The 20,389-nt window shown below is 38.8% G+C and overlaps 1 protein-coding gene across 1 annotated transcript in view; it reads right to left on the bottom strand.

The window, feature by feature from the left end:
* ush2a (Usher syndrome 2A (autosomal recessive, mild)) overlaps positions 1 to 20,389 on the bottom strand; it is a 245,699-nt gene that overhangs the window by 103,269 nt on the left and 122,041 nt on the right. The window contains exons 40-48 of the mRNA XM_031314426.2: positions 19,808 to 19,883; positions 19,299 to 19,384; positions 18,084 to 18,243; positions 13,044 to 13,206; positions 12,816 to 12,963; positions 8,884 to 9,041; positions 7,271 to 7,418; positions 3,275 to 3,430; positions 255 to 402 (exon numbers count right to left, since the gene is read on the bottom strand). Of these exons, the coding sequence (XP_031170286.1) occupies positions 255 to 402; positions 3,275 to 3,430; positions 7,271 to 7,418; positions 8,884 to 9,041; positions 12,816 to 12,963; positions 13,044 to 13,206; positions 18,084 to 18,243; positions 19,299 to 19,384; positions 19,808 to 19,883 (1,243 nt within the window). The remainder of the gene's footprint in view (positions 1 to 254; positions 403 to 3,274; positions 3,431 to 7,270; positions 7,419 to 8,883; positions 9,042 to 12,815; positions 12,964 to 13,043; positions 13,207 to 18,083; positions 18,244 to 19,298; positions 19,385 to 19,807; positions 19,884 to 20,389) is intronic.

Genomic DNA, 20,389 nt, shown 5'->3' with positions numbered 1-20,389 from the left:
TAATGTACCCCTTTATATGTACATGTGCATGCATATTTGTGTGTACACATATTTTAGGTTCGTATATATGTGATACGTATTTGAGAGTTTTGTATGTGTCTGTCATGCTCCGATTGTTAATTATTCATTATCACATACCTCTGTCTCAGACCACTTGCATGTGCTGTGGAAAACTGTGTGCAAACTTGTCCACTTGTTTATCTACTGTGTCTGTGCATTTTTTAAATCTAAAAATAAATAAATCTCTCTCTCACCTTAGTACAGGCCTCTGAGGAGATGTCCTCATTTGCAGGCTGTAACGGAGTGGGCCTGGTGCGTTCGAGTGGGCAGGGGCAGACCAGGATACATTAAGACTGGCACTAGTTGCATGGGCCTGCCTCGGAGGTGACAGCCCATCTGGGGCTATGAAGAGAGGAAGAGACAAGTAGGTGAGAGGAAGACAGGAGGAAGGAACAGGTGATGAAGGAAGGATGGAGGTGGTGAAAAAGAGATGGAGGGATGAAATGAGGACAGCTGAGGAGTAAAACAAACAACAGCAAGAAAACCAAACACAAAAATAGATTATAAAAGTTAGATCAATGTTATATTGACATCAATCTCATTGGTGAACTGCATCCTAAACAAATGGCACTTGCCCTCCATCTAGGAAAGATGAGACAGGAGCGAAGAGAGAGAAGGTAAGAACAAAAGTGGGGGGAAAATAACAGCAAAAGAAAAAATATTACTTGTAAAGGAGGCTGGGAGAGCCACAAAGAGCTATTATGATATACAACCACTACGATTTCTCGCTCTCTCTTTTTTGCCCACGCACACGCACACAGCATTATGACCCCACTCTCTCAACAGTGCCCCTCTTTTCCAGCTAAGCATGACAGCACAGTGCTAGTGTTGGAAAATCAGTAAAAACATCTTGATTCAGTATGATAGCCGTGCTCTTAACAGAAACAGAGAACGTGCAAGGAAAGATAAAATAGGAAAGAGATAAGGACAACAAAATAGAAGGAGGAAATGAGAGTAGCTGTAGTGTTGACTATGACTAAAATAAGAGTAGGCCCTCCGATGTATAAAGTGACCCTTCAATCAAACACACTGCTCTCTTTCCACTACAACAAGACTGATTGCTAAAGACATCTTATCCTACAGATGGCGCGCACGCACGCACACACGCACGCACGCACGCACGCACGCACGCACGCACGCACGCACGCACGCACACACACACACACACACACACACACACACTATTTAAAAAAAGCCTCAAAATGAACACTGGTTCAGAATATTAGTGATGGTTCACAAACATAAATCTTCACTCTAATTCACATTTATATATTGGTATGTACACAGAAACACACATTTAAAAAACATGACAGAAATACATTTTCAAATTTCCTTAAAGCCCACCTGTCACTGTGTTTGCAGTTTTGTCACAACCCTTATGTCCAATTTGTCTCTTGCACTCTCTTTTTGTGCATTTGTGTCTGTTGGTGTGTAAGTTGTTGGGGCTAAAAAGTTACTGACTAATGTTTTATCAATCTGTTTTAAAGAAGGACAGAAAATGCAGAAACAAAACAAAAAAATAAATAAAAATGAATTAACCGGAATGGATAAAAAAGAAACAAAACACAGTTGAAGCAAGATCCAGCTTTAGGTGTCACTTCTATTCAGTATTTATGGATATCAAGTTCAGTCTGTGTTTCTTTTCAGTTTCCTAACTATTTTATATATACTATATTATTGCAGACATCAACTCCACTCGATTAGTCACTATGCAACTACAAAGTAGATCTAAAGCACTAGTGATTTCTTTGCAAGCTTAATGATTGTTATTTTTTTTTAATTTAGTTTAGGATCTGTTTTTTAATAGAAATGTTTTTACAGCTAAAACAGGATTTGATACATTATCGGATCAATAAGATAAATCGATAATTTAATTAATACAATATTTTCGATGCCCATCCCTAGTTTCTACTTTTTAATAAAGAAGACAGTAGATCAGTATAATTGTCATTCCCTGAGTGTGTGTGTGTGTGTGTGTGTGTGTGTGTGTGTGTGTAATTCTTGAAACATGCGTTGATTTCTGCCTCTCTGACACACACACACACACACACACACACACACACACACACACACACACACACACACATGCACAAAACACATACATCACAAAGACACACACCGTTGGTGAGCCTGTGTCTCTCTCATGCTGTGTTAGCAGGTACAATATCAGAGGTGTCACTAATCGTTTTAAACTATGCACTTTTATGTTCACTTCTCTCTCTCTGCTCTCCTCCTCCTCTGCTCTTCTGTCTATTGCTCCACTATCTTCTCTCTGTTCTTTCATAGAACAAGGACGCATCAAGACAGTTTGCCTTAAAGAAGTCTAAAGAGATGCCAGAGGCACAGAGGTAGAAAGAGAGATAGAAAGAGAGGAAACGTCTGGTATTTAAAATTTATACTTTCTTATGCCTTTGTTTTGAACTTGAACAGTAGAACTTTCCGAAGTCTGTCTTCTGTTGTTCTCTGACTGAGACATGGGTGTGGTGTGGTGTGTGTGTATGTGTATGTATTCAACACTTTTGTTAACATTAGCTAAAGTGGTAAAATGTGTGTCTATAGGTGTATGTGTTGCTGCCTGGTTACCATTATCTCCAGACTGCTCTGATCAGCTTTGGCATTTATCAGTATGCACAATCAGCCTGCATTCTACACAATTACAAAGACACATCCACAACAAACGCACAAACGCTGTGTAAATTAGAAATATGTGTTCAGACCATTAACTGAAGTCAATGATGTGTGTGTGTGTGTGTGTGTGTGTGTGTGTGTGTGTGTGTGTGTGTGTGTGTGTGTGTGTGTGTGTGTGTGTCTGTGTGATTATGTTTGTCACTGCTACTCACTGAATAATTATTTTTCTTGTCTTTTCTTTTGCATGGCACGCTATAAAAATGAACCTTTCCAGTTCATAAGAATGGCAATTAAAATCAGAGTAATGACATACAAATGTTACAATGGTTCATGGCTTGTGTGTAGAGGTAGAAACAAAGGTACCATTATAGCCATTTAAATCAGATCATACACAATTTAGTGGAGGACCAAACCGCCTTTATGTAATGGAGGCCATAACCATACAATTATACTTAGTTATCTTCTAAGTATGTATCTGATCAAAAGTATGTGTGTGCAGATTTAGATTTCTATTGAAAATCCTGTTTGTAAAATGTAGTCTGGTGGCAGGAGACCCTTTACTGTATCTGTGTTTTTGTGTGTGTACCTGCTGGGGGCGTAGTAACATTGAATGGCAGGCTCTCAACACAACCCTTTGTGTTACAACCTCTGATCCAGAAGCTGTAGTTGGTGTAAGGCTGTAGGTCAGTCACGGACAACCAACTGCCTGCTGCTGAACTTCCATCCAACACACCATCACCATCTAAGAGACAGAGTCACACAAAGAGACATGTAAGGTCCTAGGCTAAGCATTGGGGTATATATCTGAGAGAGGAGGAGGAAGATGTGAATGTCTTGCACATCTGATTGTTTTCATGGCACATTTATTGATTAGGGTCATTACTGTGATGGCTAAAAAAGTGATTTATAAAAGATACATTCAACGACATAGAAAAAATAGAGGAGTTTGAGTGGGAGTTCAAGAGAGGGGAATACTGACTGAGATTAACTGAGAGTGATCAAAAGAGAGAGGTCTCCATACCCAGGTTATGCAAGGATAGTCAAAGAAGAAGGATCAGAAAATTACAATATGTAAGCCTATCCAATATATTTAGATGGACACACACCCACACCCACACGCAATTTTGTGTGAACTGATAAAGGCAGTGTGTATCAAAGAATCAAGGGTTTGTGGGTAACTAGAGCGAAACCCCATCTCTCTCTTTCTTCCACACCTCTTCTATCCTTCTCTCCACTCATTTTAATCTGTCTCTTCCTCTGTGAGAAGCAGATCAAAGTCCCTGACTGGCTGTGTGTGTGTTTCTGACAGAGCGAGAGAGAGAGAGAGAGAGAGAGAGAGAGAGAGAGAGAGAGACTTGCTGAATATGTGTGGGTTAAAGGATGATTGTGTGTTCTGCCGTTTCCCCATGCTCATGTTCTCATCTTGTTCAATTTTATTCTTCCCCTTTTATTTCCATGTCCAGTTCTCTTCTATTTTGTTAGTCTCATCCGCTGTTTTGTTGTTCTTCACGTCTTATGTTGTTTTTACTTGCAATCTTTTCTAATACATCTATGGAAATATGAGCTTCTCATATCTCCTCTCTCTGTATACTATTGTTTACCAATACTTGTCTTTGTTCTTCCTTCCATCTTCATACCACTGTATTGCTCTGAGTCCTACTGTATATCATCTCCTCTCTCAAGTCACTGGCAATAGAAAACCTTGTCTTTACTACACTACTCCAGATTGATTACTCTTTCTTTTACTTCCCCATTTCATGCCTGACTTTCAGTCTGAGTTGGCATTGTTGGTGAGGAGTGTGTTTGTGTGTGTAAGTGTACAAGTGTGTATCTGCATCCATATTATCCTTTTCTACTCATCTTTGAAAACAAAAACCTCACTTAACTCACTCTCTCTGCTTCTCCTTATAGTTGTTAGATTCACCTACCAACCCTTTGTAGGCTGGCTCAGGTTTGCCTTGGACCAGCTCTTAGTTATGCTGCTATAGTTTTAGACTGCCGGGGGACTTTCTTTGACACACTGGGCTCCTCTCTCCTTCCATCTGTGTGCATTCATGTCCCAGTAATGCTTGTTACTAACTTAGCTCCGAGGAGCTTTATCCCCCTGAGTCCTTATGTTTTCTCACCTCGCAGTTTTCTTTGGATTGGGGTGGCACCTGGATCTTTTTTTGCAGCTGCTGCCATGGTCCTGCTTGACGCCCTGCTACGCCATGCACTGCTACTATTATTATTTCTAGTCATAGTTCTATCATCTTCATTGGTACTATAATTCCAACTGCTATAATTGTTATGAATCATATTTCTCCATATCTGTATCCGTGTCTCTGTGTCCCAACCGGCAGCGACAGATGGCCGCCCACCAAGTTCAGGGCCTGTCTGAGGTTTCTGCCTGTAAAAAGGAAGTTTTTCCTCGCCACTGTCGCACCAAATGCTTGCTCTTGGGGGGGGGGGGGGGTTGTTGAATCTTTGTAAATTATAGTGTGGTCTAGACCTACTCTATCTGTAAAGTGTCCTGAGATAACTCCTGTTGTGATTTGACACTATAAATAAAATTCAATTGAAAGAAAGCAGCAGTGACTAGTGTATTATATAGCATGCCTAAGAACTATGAATATCATTAAATATTGTTCTAGGAAAACCAAGCAGTATCATAATGATCCCTATATAAGAAGAAAATAAGTATACAATAATTTCCACCACTGAGCACTTTTACTATCAGAGAAAATGTGCTGTCAGTAGTCCAAATGAAAACAGTGCATCCTGTCTAAGTTGTCTGTTTTGTTGTGGGGAATGATTTATTTTCTCAGTTATCATAGAGTACAGACAGACAAGTAAAATGGATCTTTATTTCTTTATTAGTTGAAGTTTTATTTGATCTAACACCATTTAATAGTTTTCAAAAATCTTATCTTAATGGGGCTGTACTAGACTTTCAGAACGTTAATATAGCAGTAAACAACTATTTGCTATGTAAAGATATAGTGGAGTTAATGTCTTTGTTTGTTTGTTTGTTTGTTTATGTCTTGTTTTTTTCATTGAGGCTGTTGTGTGTAACTTTAGACTTCTCTTTTGTGTAATTTTTTTGTTCCTTAAATAATAAGTATTTTGAGTACAGCACTTTTAAAGTAGTAAGTACATTTTAAAATTCATTCTATCTATTACGAGAAGTTCTGTTCACCACAGCACTAAAGTTTTACTTTCCCAGAGACCTCCAGGTAAAGTTGTAAATGCCATGAGAACTGATCACAAGAAATGTTTGTCATTCTAGTACTTTGAGATGTCAGTGTCGCTTTTTATGTGGTCAATCACAGCACACTTTTCTGTGTCACAGAGTATATGGACCTTCTTCACGGCAGACATTTTGACTTATAATAGGAGGAAAATCACAGGTGAAACAAACTGTTAAGGATGGCTCAGTTCAAGTGTCCTAGTTAGCAATGCGAGCTATGCCAGTGAGCCAGAGTGAACAATACCAGGCAGGCCCTAAATAATGCAGTCATGGTTAATGTTATTAATTACAGATGCACTTTTCCTGCTATGACATACCAATTTGCCTGATGTCTCCGTCAGTGACCATTTTTTTAATACCTTTTATTGATATCTATATAGCTGTACATTTTCGACATCTGTACTGATTCTGTACTGTTTTAGTATATTAAATACAGTGAATGTAACAATTGCTTGCAAATGACAAGAAGAAGAAGTTCTAATTACTGGAGCAAAGGCCCGAATTATGAAACTCTGCACTGACTTTGTGTGTCGTTTAATTGTGATCTGAAATGCTATGTCCATTCATTTGCTGCCTGATAAGTAAGTAAGAACAAAATTTTACAGATTCTGCTGGTTTCTGATGGACTAGTGCCTGAAAGCATTTCTGGCATGCTTTAAAGATAACAACTTGTCATGATGCTTTGACAGCACTGACCAGCATGAATGAGACCTATAGAGAAGCAGCTTTTACTCTTTACCTCTATTTTTTATGTCCACTACGCCTCCAGGGCAGCCTGACCTGACAGTATTACAGTCTAGCAACAAGCAAAATGTCAAGACACACCTTTTTAGCATAGTTTTTGGGGTTTGAGTAATGATATGTAATGGTCTTATAAAACCCCCAAGTCTCAAACTTAACAGCAGTGTGTATATTGAATAACTGGATGTGTAGTGAAGACACACAGAAAATGTGGCAGGTTTAGTAAGCAATTGAGGCTGTCTTTAAGTCCTAATCTACATTTCTATCTGCCTAGTGAGCAAATGTGTGATGAATGCAGTATCATTTGAAAAGGCAGAATATGGTACTCTAAATATCAGTTGCTTGGTAAACATGTGACATTGTGTATTACCTGTGCATGTCTTTATGTATGTGTGCTGCCAGGTGTGTATGTTCAGGGTTACTGTTCATGTAGTGTCTGTATTTAGTGTGTGTGGGTGAGAGAGAGAGAGAGAGAGAGCGAGAGAGAGAGAGAGAGAGATAGAGATAGAGAGAGAGAGACAGAGATAGAGAGAGAGAGAGAGAGACAGAGATAGAGATAGAGAGAGAGAGAGAGAGAGAGAGAGAGAGAGAGAGCACAGCTGTATGTGTTACCTTTGCTTTTGTAGTACAGTGTGTAGCTGAGTTTCCCATTTGGTCTAGGTGGGGCTGTCCAGCGGGCTCGGAGTGATCGAGAGCTCTGATTGGTCAGTTCCAGCAGTATAGGGCCTTCTGGGGCCATCTGTAAGGTACGCATCTCCACCTGATTTAAAGAAAAAAAGACAAACAAGCACACTTCACAGAAGAACAAACATGTAGCATGTGCACCTACAACAATCTATATACACAGTATTGTACTCTTTTTTTTTTAACTAAAGGTCTACTCACATAATCCAACTGCTATAGATGTAATTTTGAAATATAAAAAACATATAATAAAATATGTCCCCATTCGATAAGGATAATCATTTTGAGATATTTCACTGATTGGATTTAAATATGTGTTACAATACTTCAACCAGTTGAGTTTGAAATGAAACCACTCTACACATCTGGCCCATATTACTTCTACCTCTAGTTTTCTATCTCTTTTTTTATTTCCCCTTCTCTCTCTCTCTGTCTCTCCTGTCACATTCCTCTCTTTTCTCTCAATCCACTCATACTGCTCCTTCTCTCTTTCCACCATCACCCTGCATTCTTCTTCTGTCTCACACCCGTGACCCTCTCCTCTGCTGCCATTAACATCCTCACTTTCCACCTCATCTCTCAATTTGTTCTGACTATTTACTCTATCCTCATGATTTCACTCTTTTATCCCTAAACTCCCTTCTTGCCTGACTCCTTTCTTCTCCTTTTCCCATCCACCCTGTCATCTCCTCTTCTCCCCTTCATCCTGTTCTTACCCCTCCCCTTCCCACCTTCCTGTCCTCCTGTTCTGCTGGGTCAGCTATTCTCCTGGCGTTTGACTAAATATGGCGTCCGTATTGGAAAAATGCCCCAAAATATGGCCTGTCGTCACAGACATCGTTGAGCGTGGAGTGGCATTTGCTACCAAATGTCACTGTCGCCACACCAACCTCGTTATTGAGCCGGGAGAATCGATCACCTTTATGACACTCAGTGACACACACACGCACACACAGACACACTTACACATACACGCACACACATGCACTTTGTAAAGTGTCTGAGTAGGCATTCCCATATGTGTACCCATGTTTCCATGCGTTGGCTAGTTACAGCGATAATCTGCATCATAAAAATAGTGTACACATTTTGCTGCTTTGGCTGTTTTGTTTCACCAAATGTGATATGATTCATCCAATAGAGAATTTCATGGAGCTTTTACTTTTGTTGCACTAAATGCTCTAAAAAGGTCTAGGTAGTAGGTCACGTAGCTCTAGAGAAAAAAATTGTATATTGCAGAAGTAGAGTTTTATGAGTGTTTTTAGCAGTGCAAACTGCAATTCATGTCAAAAAATACTGTGCAAGACACTAAGAAGTGAGCTCAGAAGTTCACAGAAAAAAGATGAGCAGAAATTGCAAGGACAAATATGTTTTAGTATTGCCAGCACTGCTTGATTACTCAGTGGTCACTATGCAGAAAAACCACAGCAATGACTTATAAAGCATGCCTGTCTTAAATATATCACAAATGATCTTGCAGTGTATCCTATTAATCAATAAATTAATTAATTAGTGTGTTATCTTGTAAGACATTCACTGACCATTGGTCCCTTGCCACAGCCCTGTGCTGTACAGGCCTGCAGCCTGAGTAGGTGTCGGCTCCATGGAGAGAGTCCCTCCACCACGAAGAACCTCTGGGAGGAACTGGAGTTTAAAATGAGAACTCCATCCAGCCAGAGACCATAACTGGTGATAATGCCTGTCAAAAGAACACATCTGATAATGACATGAAAAATAAAAATGGCATGAGCAAACCGTTTTCATGCCACAGTAAGCTTGACATCTTAGCCAGGCCATGACTGGAGCTTTCCTGAGTGACTGTAAACAAGTTTTCGTGTTTATTGTCCCTAAAGAAGATTAATATATGTGAGTATCTCTATACACGACATAATTCACCTTGTAAACATAATCAATGTGTTGCATTCATTCCCTGCCCTGAACCACCTCGGTCAACACAACCTCATCACCCTAACTCTAATGCCCAACTATGAAACAAAACATTTGTAAATGGCCGAAGAAAATGTTCAAACGCATTCATGTTTTAAAATCCATTCATTTAAACATGATGGTGTGATGGCATGACAACACATATCTTTGCGTCTTGGTCTGAAAGTGTGTTATACATTTTTTTGGCATCATTTTTCAGAATTTGTATTCGAAGTTGTCCACATATTTTCCTTTCTGACCCTAATCATGCACTGTTGCCAATGCTAACTTTATACATTGTAGGACTGTGTCCAGACTATGAGGAATTCAAATTGCAAAGTGAGCTTTGCAATGTTGGGATGCAGTCTAGGTCATTGAATTAAAATGCAAATAAAAACGGACTTAGGGGCTCCAGACCTGCCAGTCATATGTGTCCTAGTGTGATTCAATGATGAAAACAGCACTGAAACGACAAATGTAACCATAGGCGTTTGGAGGATAAAGACCCTCTAAAGGACAGTAGTCCTGGAACAAACTTGCACACACAAATGTGGAATGTGGGTGCAAATAGGTGAGCACTCATCCACAGACACACACACTGACACGCCCTACAAGCACACAAAGATACACACACACACACACACACACACACACACACACACACACACACACACACTAAGATGAGAACTCACACGTGTTCATACACATGCATACATGGGCACAATAATTACATTACATTACATCCACCTAATAAAAAAAAATGAAACAGTACGGTGCCAAATGTGCTTTTCCTTAATAAAAATGCATACAGGGGGCTCAAAAGATCAGTGCTAAGAACTAAGAGTCTATTCTGCTTTAATCATGTGTGGGTTTTATTATTGCTTAATACAGATATACACACCTATCAGGGAAATGAAGACACAAAAACCCCACGGACGCCAACTACATCTGGGAAGCTCTTAATGTGGCCAATCACATGAGTGTGAGAGTGGATGTGTGTATATGTGTGCGGACGTCTCTGTGTGCTTGTGTGTGTGAATAAGCCCATATCAGTATAGGTTGTAATAAAGACAGGTTGGGAAATGAAGCAGCGAATGCATAACAGGCTTATTTCCCCTCTTTGTCTGCGTGTTGCCCCGACCTAATCCCCGAGAGGATTATCCCCCACAAATCCCTGCGGAATTGGGGAGAAGATGGGGAGAGAGAGAGACACAGAATCTCACTCCTTTGGAACCCATCACCATCAGGATCGTCATTGTTGCTGTCCATTTATGAAAAAAAGAGTAAATGAAAAAAAGAGGCACTGAGCCCTTCTTTAAGCAAAAATTAAAGCTTTTTAAGCATGAGATAATCGGGTAATCATGATTAAGTGTCTCCTTGTTATAAATTTCTGTCATCAGATGAGAAAAGCTTTAAGTAATTTATCCAGGCTAATATGCACACATATCACATGGTTTATGGTGCAAAATGCACTCATGTGGCATTAAGCGTAAAACACACACGATTCACATTACACACACACTCACACATTATGGAATTACACATTCTAACGAGCATGGCAGTAACATTTGATAATATGTGGCGGTGCGTTGTATGTTAGAGACTGTGAAATGGGGTGGGAAATCCTCAGATGGTTTTCATCACTCAATTCATTTGGGTTCATAAGATGTGCATTTGTTAATATAGTTCTTTTTGATTCATGTTTGTGTTTTATTTGTAAAAAATACACTATTTTAGGTATACCATGTGGTAGATCATGTAACATGAAACTACTATGTTTTAGTTATTTGAAGATGTATTGAACTATGCACTTTTATGCACATCTGATTACTTGATGTATATGCTATGTAATGCTGTGATGACAGGAAATGAGGGAGAGAGAGAGAGAGGTCCCCAGCTGGACTCGATCTGGGGACTTTGCAGTTCAGTTTTAACCCCTAAGACAGTGTTTCTCAAATGGGGGTACGCGTACCCCTAGGGGTACTTTGGAGGACTGCAGGGGGGTACGTTAGATCTTTGGAAAATGTTTATTTAAAATATATCATTCATGCATAATTCCTAAAATAATGATACACTATGATAATGAATGTATTTAGTGATACAGTCTAAATATTTGAAATAAACTGAAAGTATTTAAATGTTTTTTAAGTTAAAATATCATTCTAAATCAGACACTGATGGCGGAGCGCTGTATTGTGCCTCTTTATATAGCTAGGCATCTTGTTGCTACCAAAAATGTTTTGTGCTGGTCAGGGGGTACTTGAATAAAAAGATATTTCGGTGGGGGTACATTATTGAAATAAGTTTGAGAACCACTGCCCTAAGATATAAGGGTATCCCATGGTTTATTACCTTTTGAAGACGTTTTTTTAAATGGTATCTGGTTTGTACATTTCTTTTACATGTCTTAGTTAATGTTTACATTAACGACAAACAATTGCAAATTGTAGTTTATTGGATGTTAAATGGGTTAGTGATATATATTTAAATATAGGTAAAAAACAGGTGTGGATTTTGAAACGATGTAAGAGCAAGATGTGGCTTTTCTTTTCTTTTTTACGGTTTAGACTGCAATATTGTGCAATATTTTGAGGTTTTGCAAGTGTTAATGTAGTACCTGTACTTCAGATAGTATACTGATTGATGATGCATCACTCCTAGCACTTTTTCAGAACATACAGAAAATAGTTATGCACAAATAACTTTTCTTTTTCATCTAGACAGTTCCAAGCCAGTAGCAGGATTTCAAATTCACATCTAATATACATCAAATACATCTTGTCCAGCTCTGTGCAATGGATTTTAATTGGCTGTAAATAAATTAAACGAAGGTAAGAAGAACAAACAACACTAAGAGAAAAAGGCAATCAGTGTGAATCTATGTGCTTCCAGCCTGCAGTTCTCTATTCAGTCAAAAGGGAGCACTTTTCATCCACTTAAAGGAGCTTGGTGAAGCACTGCCCTCTCATTCCTGCTCTCCGTTAGTCTCTGTCTCAAATTGTATGTTCTCTCCCCTGTCTTTGTCTCTTTCCCCATTCTCTCCGAGTCCTTTATGCCCTCTCCTTTTGGTTTCTCTTCTAGTTTTCCTTTTCTCTAACTGTTTTATCTCTATCTCTTGACCTCATCTGATTCCCCTCGCACAAAAGGGAAACCTTCACCTGTTTCATAGTCACACATACGGGATACCTGTACAATGGTATAGTTCTTGATATCTGTGATAGTCTAGGTGATGGTAAATACTGACACTGTGTATTCAAGTCCACAGTTCAACTAATGTTATCCTCATCATGATTCTTGTCAATGTTTCTCCTCTTCTACGTTTTTTATCTCTCACAGGTTTCAGATCACTTTCCTGTATTGATGAAAATTCCATTTAAAAACATTTTTTTTAAACAAAATCAAAGCTTGTAAGTATTTGCGGATATTTAGTTAATATGACATTTGACATTATTCTTTAACGTAACTGTTGATAAATGTTTTTGTATATTTTAATGTTCTTGGCCATGTATCTGTCTGTATGTGCCAGATAAAGTGTGTGTCCTCTCACCATTCGGAGTATCAGGAGGTGTCCAGCTGACATTGAGTGCATGTGGGGACAGAGGTATGACCAGCGGTGCAGGAACATTCTCTGGGGTGCTCTCCTCAGTCTGAGCCATGCTGGGAGGGCTTAAGGTACACCCACCTCCTGTGCAGGCCTGACGTGAACACACACACATTAATGTGTTTATGAATGTGACAAATGAAAATCAAAAAGATTAAAGAGTAAGGGACTCACAGCGAGTGTGATGGTGTAAGCTGTTCCAGGGGTTAAGTTGCGGAGTGTGTGGTCTTCAAAAAGTTCTGAGCTGTTATAGGCTAGCACAGGCACTGCACCATCATGTGACAGGAAGATGGAGTAGAACTCCAAAACGCCATTCACCTGAGAGGGACGGGACCACCTGGAGAGGCAGAGATGGAAATAACAAAATACCTTTACTTTAGTACTGCACTTAAATTCAGATTTAATTCCACTATATTTATTATAAAGCTGTACTGTCAAGTTAATGTACAGATTAAAAATAAGACTTTTTTTATTAACAAAATTCCTCTGAAGAAACCAAAACTACAAATTGATCCTACAACTTTTTTTCTGTTTAACTACAGACTGTCTAATAGGTTATGTCTTACTATCACAAAACTCTATTGTTGAAAAACTATTAGAAACACGTAAAATAGCCACTACTTTCGTTGACAGTTTTCTTCACTGTGGTGCACAAGGCCAGTCCAGTTAAAATGTTGGATTGTACAGATAATTTATAATTGTGGCTTAAATTACCATAGTAATATTTCAATAGACATTTAAACATTTTGACATTTATTTATATACTAATATGTAATTGAAAAAGAACGGCCATTCTTTTTGAACACAGACGGCTTCAGTTAAATATACTGTATATTAAAGGAGAAATCTGGCACAAAATGAACCTAGATAACACATGATTACAGAGTCGACCGTTCTCTGGGATATGTTTTCATGCTAATTGAATGTGACCAGTTTTAGCCCAAACCGCTAATTAGCTTATACCGCTAGTCGTCGGGGCACGAGGAAAGTAATACTGAGGGGTTCCTACATGTAAACTGAAGCATTGAGAACTTTGTAAGTGTATAGACAGTTTATTAAAAAGATAGTTTATAAAGACAATTCCATTCATGTATACATGCGGGCGCCATCTTGGGAAAGCAGTCACGACCAGTCGAACGACGAGCTATGTTACTGGTTACTGGTTGCACGGCGTTCGTCGTTCGACTGGTCGTGACTGCTTTCCCATGTATACGAGAATGGTACTATCTTTCTAAACTATCTTTTTAATAAACTGTACACTTACAAAGTTCTCAATGCTTCGGTTTACATGTAGGGACCCTCATTATGCTACCGTGGAAGTGTGGTGCTATTTTAAGCCTTGTTAGTGGTATAGAAATAGCGATTTCTTTTTACTTTCCTCGTGCCCCGACGACTAGCGTTATAAGCTAATTAGCGGTTTGGGCTAAAACTGGTCACATTAGATTAGCATGAAAACATATCCCAGAGAACGGTTGACTCGGTAATCATGTGTTATTAACCCCTAGGTTCATTTTGCGCTGGATTTCTCCTATAAGATGTTACCAGGACTGCTTAAATTTCAATTGTTATAAGTTTCAACTGACTGCAGAATATTCCATTATTTCTACAATTGTGTGTCTATATTGCCGGTTAAAATTTGATTAAAATAAGGTTGTGAAAGAGACAGAGCAACAATTTTAGTATCTGAGGGTTTCCTTGACAGTTCTTTTGTCCTATGACTGCGTGTGTATTGTGTGCACAAACGAGAGTGCTTTCTATCATTGTATTTCTTTCTGCAAGTAGAGATGGAAACACAACGCAGATAGCTAAGGTTTCTCAGACATGACCCAGAAGCCCGTATACTGTACACATAGTTTACTTTCGGATAGGTGTCTCCTTTTCTATATTTAGAACAGGAAGGTCATCCCCAACACAGAGAGAGAGAGAGAGAGAGAGAGAGAGAGAGAGAGAGAGAGAGAGAGAGAGAGAGAGAGAGAGAGAGAGAGAGAGGATAAGAGACAGTATGTATAAATTGAAACTTCTTGGCTATCCATTACAAAATGTGAAAGAGAGGGCAATAATCATAATCTTAGCTTTACATACTAAACTGCAAAGAACATTTAAATATTTTTTGTTTTGTTTGATTTATTAATACTAAACTGTGATTGCATTTTTAAAATATTCTAATAAGGGATTGTAGGAGCTGCTGAATGTGTCTTAATGGTCAACATCTTTCCACTGTACTTTTTAATGTGATGTGATTTCTGACTGTTGATAATGTTGGAGAGATATTCAAGCTATGATGAAATAATTTAGTATAAAAGGTTGTGCAGCCATGAAAAACTTCTAATGTTTCTAAGAGAGCAGGTTTGTTTATTTCAATTCATCCTACCTTTGTAAAATACAGTGCTGCAGTAATACTGTTTTGAAACACAGTGTGTAAATCACTGGATCTACATACAAATGATGGAACCTGATGCACTTTTCACAATATACAAAATCTGATCATTTCCCCAAGATGTTAAGAATGACAAAACAATAATAAACAATTCCTAAATAAAGGTGCATTAAAACATTTTTTATAAATAGTTCTGCAATTTTTTTAAATCCCTGGGAGTAACCCAACCCTCCTGGTATGGTAGCAGAGGGAGGCCATTTTAAAAAGTGATGGATTCCTTTCTTGGTTCCTCCCATTAAAAGCCAGTTTTTGAATGACTGATGAGTGTGTGTTAGCACACAATTAGCCACTGTGGCTAATCTATCACATTTATTATAAGATTTATATGCTGTCGATTGGCAGTGTGATGTATGTCCACTTTTGAAAAACTAAATCAAAGGGGAATTGTAATAATCTGTATCATAATTCACTGCAGTAATGGTTTTAGAAAACCATTGGTTTTCAAAGTGTGCTTTGAAATTAGTTTGAAACAGACGGGGGCTTTCTCAGCACGTTAAAATGCTTGAGATGCAATTGATTTAAATTCTGCATCATAATACATATGAAGTGTCAACCTGTCTCCTGCACCTTTCCTCCTCCCATCTTTCCTGCTGTTCTTTACATTGCACAATCAACAAAACAACATTGGAGCCATCAAATAATTAGTGAAAACACATTAAGGTATTGAAGATAGAAAGAAAACAAGCTCAGTTAAACCAGAAATAATTGTTTCATTTAAAAGGTATAGTGAAGATTACCTCTGTCCTTAACCTGCCATGTGTCCCATCAGGTTTTCTATGTTTTTTGTGACTGTACACATGTCTCACAGTGTTGGTATTTCTGCAGCTGTCTCTGCTTGTGTTGTGTGTGTGTGAATGTGTTTGTGTCAGGTAGTGTTAGGTGAGGTCAGGGAATAAATCTGCTGATATTGTTTTGTTCACATCCTGCAGCCTACCTCAACCTTTCTCACAACCCCCCCCCCCCTTCTCTCCTTTTAAACATTCCTTCCATTTCTCTCTGTTCTTTCCATTAAAACTCACAATTTATCTTCCTCTCTTCTCTCCCTTATCCACTTTCTCCACAGCTGTTCTCTCTCTCTCTCTCTCTCTCTCTCTCTCTCTCTCTCTCTGTCTTTCTCAGCTTTTCTCACAGACACAATAGAGAAGTATTGACAAAGTATGATCTCTCAACCTCTGCCTATTACCAATGTGCTAACAAGGCAATACGTAGCCTTCCCACACTTAGTGAATATATAGCTGAAACACATTGTAAAGGCTAAGGCTATGATACATATCCCTGTTCTGCAGACAGCAGTACTCTCATGGATGATGTATTACACCTAGTAATTTGTTTTTTGTGCTGTCAACTGTCTATAGACTACAGATAAAAAAGCTTGTTACTTTGTATGGCATAACAGGTCACAATCACTTTTTGTTAAAGAATATTTTGTTGTCAACAGGTTTTAATTTCCAAAAGTATGGGTAAGAGGAAAATATACATTATCTTACTATCTTTAGTAATATGCATTTTTCAAACATGAGTTTACTTCCATATGTTAGTTCTCTTTCAGCATTGTTTTTGCTTTAGATGCCTATTTTTCCCTACTACTACCATGACAGATTGCATACCTTTAACACACATTCAATTTAGGATCAATCCTGATATCTGGTAAATTAGAATGGAATCAGTGCATGTCTTCTGAATCATACATCAGGTATTATCAATTGTTATTTTTTTCAAAATTATTCTGAACAAATTTTAAGAGAAGGAAAAGTACTCATGAATGAGGCCCAACAGTTCAATGCCTCTTTGTCAATAAAACTATAAAACTGCTCTGACAGTACATTCAGGCAGATATGCTTGTGTATATGTTTGTGCACTGCTTATCCAAGACTATTGAAGCATTACCAAGATCACCACATCTTAACCTCGCCATTACCCTCTTACTGTGTGCTTTCATATTACTCCTTCACATTCACCCTCAAATGTCCATTGTTTAACTACAGTATGTGTGGATATCCCTGTGTGTGTGTGTGTGTGTGTGTGTGTGTGTGTGTGTGTGTGTGTGTGTGTGTGTGTGTGTGTGTGTGTCTGTGTGTGTGTGTGTGTGTGTGTCTGTGTGTATGAGTGGCTCTGTGCCGTCCTGCCGTGAGTCCCACTGTAAGTGACAGTCAGGACACTAATGGCTTTCACAGAGATTGACTCATACTCACACACACAAAAACCAGGAACATATGCACATGAACATGATGGAAAAAGTGCAGGGGTCTATCTTCTTCTCCGTCCCCTCCCTCTAGAGGTGAAAGGTCAAGTGCAGAAGAATATTCTGCATGGTAAACACAACCGCAGAAGGTCACTGGCTCCGTCTCACCCTGTCTCTCTCTCTCCTTGTATTTTACACATACACACACATACAACTGAAAAGCAATCATATTCCTTGAATAACGTATTCTTACCTTGTCCTTTTCAGTGATGCTGAAACAGTTAACACTCACTGTCTCTCTCTCATTTGTGAGTAAATGCTTTGTTAAAAACAACAGTGACACAGTTACACTGTATTTGAGTCAGATTCACCTGAATCACACACACACACACACACACACACACACACACACACACACACACACACACACACACACACACACACACACACACAGTTCCAGAAACTAAAATGGCTTTAGTGAACTGTACATATACTGTATATTGAATGAAACACCTGTGTCAAGGGGCGTGTGTGTGTGTGTGTGTGTGTGTGTGTGTGTGTGTGTGTGTGTGTGTGTGTGTGTGTGCGCACTTACTCCACCAGAATAGTCCGTGAGTCAAGCAGGGTAAGAGTTGGTGCATGTAGAGGCCCCGGAGGAAGCTGAGAGGTCAGCATAGTAACTTGTGAACTGTTGGTGCAGCCCACTGAAGTGCATGCAGTCAGTACTAAGAGATGTGTGGAATACACACCAAGACCTGAAACCCACACACATACAGCAGGAGACAGAGAAGAATACAAATCAAACCACAATGATGGCTCGGTACAGTCTATGGCTCAAAAACCTTAAATTACAACATAAACCAAAAGTGCTCTCTAACTTGTTATTGTGACATGATTTAATCGTAATTTAACCCAATCCCTGAATTTTGCCTATTTTTTACAGAATCATTGCTCTCCCCTTTTAGCTGCGTTTCTTAGATTGTTGTTTCTCTTTCAATGTCCATCTTTGCCTTAAAACTGCTCTCGATCTGTCTCACTGTGGCAATCTCACTCTCTGTAACACAATCTATTCTTGCACATACTGTATAATTGCTGCCTCTATAATCCTTACAATCACTGTGGACATCAGACACTGCATTATTAACCCAGCATGGATGATATGTGCTCTCATGCATTCATTAACTTACAAAGACAGACACATACACTGTTGGGCAGTGTGATGTTTCGCTAACCATGTGTATGTGTGTGTGTGTAAAAACAAATGCCAGATATGATGACTCTCCTGCGTTTGTGAGTCTGTGTACATCCCTGCATACTGTATTTCTGCATATGTTCCATTGAGAGTGTGTCTTGTATGTGCATACGTGTGTGTGTGTGTGTGTGTGTGTGTGTGTGTGTATCTATTTACATCCTGGTGCAGCACTCTAGTCTCAGTGGTGTGAAATGTTTTTCATACCTTCCTTAAGTCTCTTTAATGAAAGCTTTCAAAGCAAATTGTGTGTATGCATGTGCACCAATGTTTGGCGTTCTTTGTTTCTCCGCTGCTTTATTTTAACGTGCGTGTGTTTAGCGCTCTTTTTCAAAGTGCTATTCCCTTGGTAAGAGACGCTCTTTCCTCTTTTAAATGCTAATCCCCCACTCCATTTTGCTTTCCTTCACTCATCCCTTTCTCTTTACTCTGAGGCCCCATCCCTCCACAGCCACATCTATGCTGCGACACACACACACACACACACACACACACACACACACACACACACACACACACACACACACACACAATATCTCTCTCTCTCGCTCTCCTCTTTACCAGTGATGTTGTGTTGTCTGTCTTCCCCCCTGTAGACCATTTGGTTGTTGTGATAGAGGAGGTACTCTGTAATTCTTCCATTGGGCCTATCATTGTAACAAAAAAGTTTTAATTATTATAATATGATTATGTTATATTTAACTTATACTATTTTGATGTTAATCTCTCCGCTGTGTTCAATTAGGGCATCTTTATTCAAGGTGAAAAAATATATATGCTGAATAAAAGGAGATACATTATTGTACAACAATATGTTTGTTTTATGTATGACTCTGTTTACTAAAATACATATCTTTACTAGACTGCTGTTTTTTCATATTCTCTTGAAGTAGTAGGTCAGACATGTATAATAGCATGATGTCAATTAGTTAAGGCTTTAGGACAGAAGATCAGGTGTGTACTTACTTATGTAGCAACTTACAACTTGCACATAAACAAAATAACGTTGACCAAAAGAAAAAGTGGTTTAGCTGTGAGAAGAGTAGGTGAGACTGTGTATTGTATATTACCTTGCTGGAGGTTCCCAGGTAACATAGAGGGCTGAGGGGGATGAGACTGTGGCTGGAGGAGAGACAGCATCTGGAGCTGAAATTGTTCAATATACAAGAATGCAACATATATTATCAACATTAAAATATTACTATAACAAAAGCATATACCTTACACTAAACAATGAAATAAACTATGGTGAGTCACAATTTTATCCAGGTCAACATTGCTTTATGTTATGAAAATCTGACTTTTCATTTCACATGATGCTAGACATTGACACAGCTTTGGACAACTGTTCAAAACACTGCAGAGACTGGAGAAGAACATTCTATGTTTTTTTGCTCCTTGATCTAGTGAAGATGGTGAAATTAATGTCTCCGCGCTCAGAGAGAAGTTTGTAAAAATGTGTCTATATGAGGTTTTGTGAGTTTGAAAAATAGACTTTGGCAAAATAGAGTTATAAATAAGTTATTTCTCCAGTCTCCCTAACATGGTTCAGTGTCTTAACTCTGCGCTCAGTAAGAATCAATACAGTAATCTTTTCTTTTGTTTTTTTTTTTTTTTACTTCAGATTGATTTTAGCTGACCCCTGCCGTCAC

The sequence above is a fragment of the Sander lucioperca genome, chromosome 3, assembly GCF_008315115.2.
Source record: "Sander lucioperca isolate FBNREF2018 chromosome 3, SLUC_FBN_1.2, whole genome shotgun sequence".
In the NCBI taxonomy this organism is placed as follows: Eukaryota; Metazoa; Chordata; class Actinopteri; order Perciformes; family Percidae; genus Sander; species Sander lucioperca.
This window is presented reverse-complemented; position numbering and strand designations above follow the sequence as displayed.